At 34.1% G+C, this 9035-nt stretch overlaps 1 protein-coding gene across 1 annotated transcript; it reads right to left on the bottom strand.

Annotated features, from left to right (window-relative positions):
- Window positions 1–2838: 2838 nt before the first annotated feature.
- On the bottom strand, window positions 2839–4972 carry LOC127254100 (uncharacterized). Its single transcript, XM_051278994.1, has 2 exons — window positions 3656–4972; window positions 2839–2964 (listed from the first exon to the last, which is right to left on the bottom strand). Exons 1-2 carry the CDS (start codon window positions 4970–4972, stop codon window positions 2839–2841), a joined length of 1443 nt encoding a protein of 480 aa, XP_051134951.1.
- Between the last annotated feature and the right edge of the window lie 4063 nt (window positions 4973–9035).

The following is a 9035-nucleotide window of genomic DNA, read 5'->3' as shown; positions in this document are numbered from 1 at the left end:
ATAGCCTCAGTGCTTTCAATAAAAATAATCTAACACTACAATTGCCACGTAGTAAGTGGTGCCGAGGTCGATCCACAGGGTCTGTGAAGTTTAATACATGTTTTGTCACAATTTCAAATATTGGGGGGGGGGGGGTAGATTAGCAATTCACTAAAATAATTAAAATAAGCGATAAAATTTAGATTTCAATGAGATTAAACTTCTAGCCCAAGGAGTGAACAAGAAACCGGATTAAAGATTCGATCATCGATTTTAAATAATCTTGTTATTCAATTGATAAATTGGTTATAGGCATTAGATAAGATCATAACGCCCAATTTTTCCTTACTTTATTGGCGGCAATGGTACGACCGATTAACCGCATCCCTAATCAAAGAAATTATTTAGGTACGACTATAAATGAATTTCCTCAATTGAAAATAGCCCAAAAAAAAAAACTATTCAAATATTCAATCAATTACGACAAGATTAAATTATTTGATTATGCAATTCCTAGGCTAAGATTGTCAACCTATTTACCACTTTATCAAACAAGTGCACAATTACAGATGCAAATGTTCAATTGGCACACAATTGCTTAACCAATCTAAAATCCGGCCGCGATAAAAGATTAAATAAACAATTATAGTTATGAAGAATAGGAATCGCACAAATATAAATTTCATAAAGAAGATGCAATTTAAATCATAACATAATCTCACAAATCCAAATTCGAAATCTAAATTCAACCTTGGACTAGAATAAAGAAAACTAACTACTCATGCTCAAAATAAAAGAAAATAATAAAATGAAGATAATGATGATCTTCTGGTGGCGCTTCCTCTCAAATGCCTCCCCAATCCTTCAAGCTATGAAATGTGAGTGTAAGTTATGATATCTCATCCAATGCCTTGACCCCCTTTTTCAATCGCGCCCTTAATCACTCAATTTCAACCATCATGCCTACAATTACGTCTCAATCCCCGCAATCCATCACTTTCCTTGACATGAAAGCTTAGATCAAGCCTTTCCAAAATTCTTTGATCGAAAACATGGCATGTACGTGAATTACTCCATTCCTTTGCACCAATCAATAATATGCCAAAATGAGTAGAAATCTATCTATAACATTAATTATATTTTATGATTTATCTATATTAATATAGGACAATATATGCATTATCAATTCCCCTACACCCAAACCATGCTTGCCCTCAAGCATAAACCAAACAAGCACACACAAGAACTTGATGCAATCATAATCTCCACAAACTAATTTATATTATCATTACATCAGTGAAACTCAAAACCTACTGAGCGCAACATAACCTCACTAGTAATAACGTGTATATACTCAATACTCAAATATATATGGATTACAAGTCACCCGTGTCGCATCGTAAAAATGATTATCCCATAGGCTTGCATATTGATCACATCTCTTAATGCTTCGAAATCTAATGCAAAAAAATCAAAGGGTTTTTAAATAAGGTTATGACGGAGATTTAGGTTGGAGTAGGATATAGGATATTATTCGGCTAAATAAGTCAAAAAGAAAATATTCCAAGCTCATTTTGTAATATGTAGTCTCCATGTATCACAAGGTAGACAATTTATGCATAAAATTTCTCATCTCTCACTTATTCCTTCATTAACATGCATACTCAAGAGTTTATTCTTGCAAACTACATAAGAAGAATGTTCACCAAGATAACCCGTAGTACACCCAACTCAACCGACAAGTTAACACCAAAATGCTCATTTCCGTTACGTAATTTATTTATTTATTTTTGGCTTTTCTCAATCATTTATTTATTTATTTTTACTTTTCTCTTATAAGCAATAAGCAACAATAAATAGACATAACTTCCCATTCCCTTGAAGACTTTAAAATAATATGAGCTCGAAACATTTTCATTTGACTATAGGTTCAAATAAATTTTGGCTTTAGAAAGAAAGGTCATAAGTTAATATGCGGCTCATTTAACAATAAAATTGGGTATTCTCAAATGGGCTCACTAAGTGATTAATTTTTTAGGTAGGAAATATATTAGGCCAAATGGTTCATCCTAATGCCCTTATTATATTAATCGCATAGACTCCTAGGAAATCAAATTCGACATGCGTCACTATGTAAGTTTTAGAAAACCAAGTCTAGAGCAACAATCACACACAAGAAGAAATATATAGCATTTAAAATGAATGCTCTAAAAATACACATAAGTCTTTAGCACACAAGTCAGTCATGCAATCGGGCAAACAATTGATATTTTCCCCCACACCCACTATGCACATTGCTCTCAATGTAAATGCATCTCGAAAAATAAAAAGAGCAAATGACAGTAGGACTTCCCTGAACAGGGTGGGAGTGGTGCGTAAGATCTTAAGAAACTTTGATAAATTTATCTGTCAGGGGCATGCTGACAGTCTGACATCAGCATGCCTAAAGTCGTGCCACCTGCTGAAATGCCATTCTTAAATACTCAAAATGTTGTCTCGGGCATGTTGAGACCACCATCACCTACGGAAAGCAAAAACAAACAAATAAACACACCAAACACACAAGAGAAAGCAAAAAAAAAAAAAAAAAAAAAAATTAGGTTGCCTCCCAAAAGTGTTTTTCTTTAACGTCTTCGGCTAAACATTATTAATTGAGAATTTAGGACGAAGGTCCCTCAAGAGCCATTCAAGAAAACTTCTTCTCCATCATTGAACTGGCCATCCCACATGTAATATTTTGTATAGTTCTTCAATTCATTCCTTTTTGGCTTTCATCATTGTAGATGAAGTTATCAATGGTAGTGTCTCACCGTCTCCTAAATAAGAATATGTCAAATGATTCGGTAGTGGATTTAATTCCTACTCCGGTGGCTGCACAATCGAAGTCAATAAATATGTATTAGTCTCGGGCAAGAATAAAAGAGCATGAGCATACCTGTGCAAAATCCCTTTTAGTGCCTCATTGTCTTTTACCTCAAAAGCATCCTACACTTCAAAGTCAATAACATCTAATGAGAAAACCGAGTGAGAATTTAGGAAATGTTCAATCGCATCAAAAAATTTTAATTCAATTTTTTCCCCATCAAATTCCATCGTCAAATTACCATGCTTAACATCAATTTTAGTATCAGCCGTACATATGAAAAGTCTCCTTAAGAGTAGTGGTGATGGGTTGGGTGAATGTTCATCATGCATTTCTAAGACATAGAAGTCGACCGAAAAAATAAAATCATTGACTTGGACAAGGACACCCTCTATAATTCCTCCGGGATATCCATACGTCCTATTAGCAAGTTGAATAACAATCCCATTTTCTTTAATGGTGCAAGATTCAACCAACTATAGATCAATTTCGACATGACATTAATTGCCGCACCGAAATCTAACATAGCACGCTTTACTTCTAATTGCCCTATTTTACATGGTATTGTGAACATACCTGGGTAGTGCCGAGAGATTCTCGCTTGCAATGATGCATTCGTTGCCCTTCAACTTCCGTTTGTTGGTGCAAAATTCCTTTAAGAACTTTGCGTACTTTGGAATTTGGTGGATTGCGTCCAATAGGGGTATATTGAGCTTGACCTTTCGAAAAATCTCCAAAATTTCATTCTCCCTTTTCGGCTTTGCCAACCTGGAGGGAAAAGGGGCAAGATTAGTAGATAGTTTTATTAGTTACCTCATTTTTCTTCGCATCTTCCTTCTCGATTTCTTTTTCGATGGTGCTCTCATCTTTGTCCTTCGGGATGATTGGTTCCGGAGCCCCCACCGTCTTTCTGGTTTGTAAATTCATGGCACTAACATTCTTTGGGTTCCTTTCCAGTTGTGACGACCATTTTTCCGTTTCTCTTTCTTTGACATGGCGAAGATCCACTGCCATTTGCTCCATGCAGGTTTCCAAGACTTGAATGCTCGCTCTCGTATCTTGTTGGAATTGAATTGTGTTGGCAGCTATGGTTTTCATCATCTCTTCCAATGATATGATAGATTGGTTGGGTGGAGATGGTGGTGGCTGGAAGAATTGTTGGGGAGGTACTTGTGGTCGGAACCGTTGATGTTGCAGATTCCCATACCTGAGATTCGGATGATCCTTCCATCCCAAATTGTTAGGTGTTTGAATAAAGGTCATATATCGCGGTTGCCTTGGTGGACTAAAACCGGCTAGATTCACATCGGCATGACTTCCCTTGTGCAAGGTAGGGCATGCATCGGTTGCATGCTCCGGGCTTGTGCAAATGCCACACTCTGTCACATAGCGTGTATTTCCTACAACCAATTGATGAACAAATTTTGTAAGTTCGGAAATTTTTTGATGAAGAGAATCGTTACTTTCTGAATATTCGATTCCTCTAGTTCCGAATTGCTGCGATTTCTCTGCCATCTTCGCGATCAACTTCCATGCGGCTTTCGGTGTTTTATCCGCCAACGCTCCTTGGCTAGCGGCATCAATGTTGTTCCGGTCTCGCATGCCCAGTCCTTCGTAAAAGTATTGGAGCAACAGTTGGTCAGTAATATGGTGTTGTGGGCACCGTGCACAAAGCCTGTCGAACCTCTCAAGGTATTCATGGAACGTCTCTCCTTGTTGTTGCTTGATTTTGCAAATTTTCTTGCGCAATGTCGCCGCCCGCGATGCTGGGAAATACTTCTTCAAAAATTTCTTTTTCATGTCCCTCCAAGTAGTGATGCTTTCTGCCGGTAGACAAAAGAGCCATTCATTCGCCGCATCCTTCAATGAGAAAAGGAATGCCCGTAGCTTTACTTGTTCTTCGGTAACCGTTGGTGGTGTCATGCTCGAGCAAACCACATCGAATTCCTGCAGATGTTTATGTGGTTCCTTTCCCGTAAGACCATGGAACGAGGACAAAAAGTGTATTAGTCCGGATCGTAATTCGAAACTAGTGTTACTTTCAATTTTTGGTAAAGTAAAGCATAGAGGTTGTAAATTGAAATTAGCCGCAACCAACTCCCTGAGCGTGTGAGTATCTTCTTCCGCCATATTGGGCTCTTGCTTGATCGATTTGCTTGGTTGAGAACTCAAAGCCTTCTCAAATTCTAACTTTCTTTTTGTTTCCTTCCGCAATGTCCTCGCTAATCTCTCGATTTCCGCTTCGTATATTAAATTTCCTGTGCAAGAAAAGCGGGGCATAAACTATTGAAATATATAATATATAATAATAGAATATAATTGAATGACAAAAAAAAATAAATACAACGCCAATCCCCGACAACAGCGCTAAAAATTGGTAGCCTCGTTGCTTTTTATAAAAATACTCTAACACCACAATTGCCGCGTAGCAAGTGGTGCTGAGATCGATCCACAAGGACTGTGAAGTTTAGTTTCTGTTTTGTCACAATTTCAAATATTTGATGGGATATATTAGCAATTCACTAAGATAATTAAAATAACCGATAAAATTTAGATTTCAAAGAGATTAAACTTCTAGACCAAGGAGTGAACAAAAAACCGAATTAAAGATTCGATCATCGATTTTAAATAATCTTGTTATTCAATTGATAAATTGGTTATAGACATTAGATACGATCATAACACCCAATTTTTCCTTACTTTATTGGCGGAAATGGTACGACCGATTAACTGCATCCCTAATCAAAGAAATAATTTAGGTACGACCATAAATTAATTTTCTTAATTGAAAATAGCCCGAGAAAAACTCAATTCAAATATTCAGTCAATTACAAAAAGATTAAATTATTTGATCATGCAATTCCTAGGCTAAGTTTGTCAACCTATTTACCACTTTATCAAAAAAGTGCACAATTACGGATGCAAATGTTCAATTGGCATACAATTGCTAAATCAATCTAAAATCTAGCCACGATAAAAGATTAAATAAAAAATTGTAGTTATGAATAACATGAATTGCACAACTATGAATTTCATAAACAAGATACAATTTAAATCAAAACATAATCTCACAAATCCCAATCCAAAATCTAAATTCAACATTGAACTAGAATAAAGAAAACTGCTACTCATGCTCAAAATAAAAGAAAGCAATAAAATGAAGATAATGATGATCTTCTGGTGGCGTTTCCTCTCAAATGCCTCCCCCAATCCTTCAAGCTATAAAATGTGAATGTAAGTTGTGATATCTCATCCCATGCCTTGCCCACTTTTTATAGATGATCGGTTTTTCAATCGCGCCCTTAATCACTCAATTTCAATAATCATGCCTACAATTACGTCTCAATCCCCGCAATCTATCACTTTCCTTGACATGAAAGCTTAGATCAAACTTTTCCAAAATTCTTTGATCGAAAACATGGCATGGGCGTGAATTACTTCATTCATTTGCACCAATCAATAACATGCCAAAATGAGTAGAAATTTATCCCTAACATTATTTATATTTTATAATTTATCTATATAAATATATGACAATATATGCATTATCAATAACATGTTAGGAATATATATATTTCTCAATCCAAATATGGACAAATAATAATGTACAAATATATTAGCTCTTCTGATTTATTTGATTGACTTAAATTACATAATCTAATTATAGAAATAATCAATAATTTATTTGATTGACTTTGATTACGAGATTTGATAATAGAAACAATCAATTATTTATTTGATTGACTTAAATTACGAGATTTGATTATAAAAATAATCAACTATTTATTTGATTGACTTAGATTAAGATGTTTGATTATAAAAACAACCAATTATTTATTTGATTAATTTAAATTACGTGATCTAATTATGAAGCAAGTTAATTATTACCTTATTGATATGAGATCAATTGAACAGATACCAAATAGCGTATCAATTACGTGATTATGGGTGACCTATTAATCACTATATAAATGATATTCGGTTATACTCCCAAATACACTAAATCAATATTTGTTCTATTCTCTCCATCGGAATAGATTATAAAGGACCCATTAGGAAATTTAGTCGAGGAAGTCCGTAATACCAACGGTTCGAGTTCTCAATTCCGCATAAAAACATTCGATGGATCCAGGTATGTTAATAATGTGATTTTTATCATATAAATCGCTATAGGACATATAAATTAGAAATATGCCGAGTGCATTCTCATGAAACTTTTCCATCACAACATACCTTCAATTGTTCCCAAGACCAAGAACAATACACTACAAGAAAATGTCTAGATATGACAAAATATAAGAGACACATGAATTAAACTTTTGGAACTTCGTAATAAACATAAATTAAACTTTTAACGTTGTGTGCAGTGTTTCCGAAAGACGCACTTTAGCCTTTCTTCATTGCCTCACAAAGATCCTTTGAGCTCTTCAATGACAAGTACAATGTAGTTTCTCTGTACCTCCTTAATTATTTAGTAGACAAAACTCTTGAAATGTAGTCCAAAATACACTTGGACTCCACTCCAACCAAACTCTTTGTACAAATGCACTACTTTTCAAAATTATATATAGAACTTGAAGATGGGTAGGAATCATTGCTCTTCCACCTCATTCATATCTAGAGGGAAGAATCCCTGGGTAGCCTGATGATGTATACAGTAACAGGGTAGAGTCCTAAAATAAAAAGTTTTGGTAGCGATGAAAGATAAATTTTGAGAATTTTAATATATTATACCCCCGTCACATATAAAATGTCTATATTATTTTATTTTATTTTTTTGTGTTGTACATAATTTGTTCATTTATATTTTTTGATAAATGATTATACACTTTGACCATATTTTAAATTTTAAATTTATAATTTTTTTTAATCTTAATTAATCAATTTTTTTATTTCAATATATAATTATTTGTATTAATATACATTTTAAGTATTTACTAATTTCTGTATCTACGGTAACATAAACACTTTTAGTAGGACAGAGAGAGTATAAAGCGACTTATACAAATAAAAGAAAATGACTCTATTTTAATGCATAATGTAAAACATATGCTAAATTATCTTGGAAAATTATCTTGGAAAAAACCTCCGAGACAATATTGTGTCACAAAATCTTCTTCGAGACAAATTAGTGTCTCAACTATGGTTCGAAACATCACCGCGACACTTTGTCTCCACCATGGTCTCGAATATTATTTAATGACAATGCATTGTCACATATTTCTCTCGAAACGCCACCAAGAGTAACTATTGTCTCGAAATAAGACACGAATAATACTCCGAGATTTTGAATTGTCTCGAATAAGTAGAGAAAAATATTTCGAGAATATTCATTGTCTCAAAAAAAATCACGGAAATACTCTGTGAATATATGTTGTCCCGAAATTAAGCACGGAAAAAAAATTTGGGAGCATGAATTGTGTCGAAATAAGTCACAAAAATACTCCGAGAGTTTGAATTATTTTCAAACAAGTTGCAGAAAATATTCCGAGGGTTTGAATTGTCTCCAAATAAGTCGCCAAAAATATTATGAGATTATGAATTATCTTGAAATAAGTCACAAGAAATACTTCGAGAGTTTGAATAATTTGGAAATAAATCCCAAAAAATAATTTGAGATTTTTATTTGTTTTGAATTAATTTGCGAAAGTGCCTGCTGTCTAGAATCAATATTTGGCACATTAGAGGCCAACAAAAATGCCTTTTGTGCCCTCTGAGCCTGTCTTTCCTTCTCTATATCTGCCCACTTGACCACCAAAGGTATAGTCAAACCCTATTGCAGAAGCTATCAACATTAATGTTTGACATTTCCAATTTAACACAGTGCATTTATTCAGTGGGACGGTGAAATCAAATAAGTAAACCAACAGAAAAAGGGGTTCATCATATAAACAAAAATATGGAGTCTAAAGAAGGAGATAGAGAAATAATGCATCTATAAAATAGTCCACTGGTTTAGACTAATAAATTTCTCACATAGAGACACACAAACAGGAATTGAGTAACATTCAGAACCAAATTCTAGCTCTTAATAAAAAATTTCACCATAAGCAAATGTCCATTTCATTGGTTTTTAACATCAAGGCTTAAATTTATGCCTTAGGAATAATAGAAAATCGACTACTTATAATAGTATTGATGAGTTTAAATCAGTCTTTCTGGATCTTAAATCCAAAATTTTAACTAAGACAGT

The sequence above is a fragment of the Andrographis paniculata genome, unplaced genomic scaffold, assembly GCF_009805555.1.
Source record: "Andrographis paniculata isolate CXL003 unplaced genomic scaffold, ASM980555v1 Contig52END, whole genome shotgun sequence".
Classification (NCBI taxonomy): Eukaryota; Viridiplantae; Streptophyta; class Magnoliopsida; order Lamiales; family Acanthaceae; genus Andrographis; species Andrographis paniculata.
The sequence above is the reverse complement of the archived record's forward strand: the minus strand, read 5'-3'. Positions and strand labels throughout refer to the sequence as shown.

Bases quoted from the DNA above. Each gene is read 5' to 3' on its own strand.
- LOC127254100 (XM_051278994.1), bottom strand. From the start codon at position 4,972: ATGGCGGAAGAAGATACTCACACGCTCAGGGAGTTGGTTGCGGCTAAT. The intron at 2,965-3,655 runs GTAACTAATAAA...TTTGAAGTGTAG, and splicing joins AAGATGCGAAGAAAAATGAG to GATGCTTTTGAGGTAAAAGA.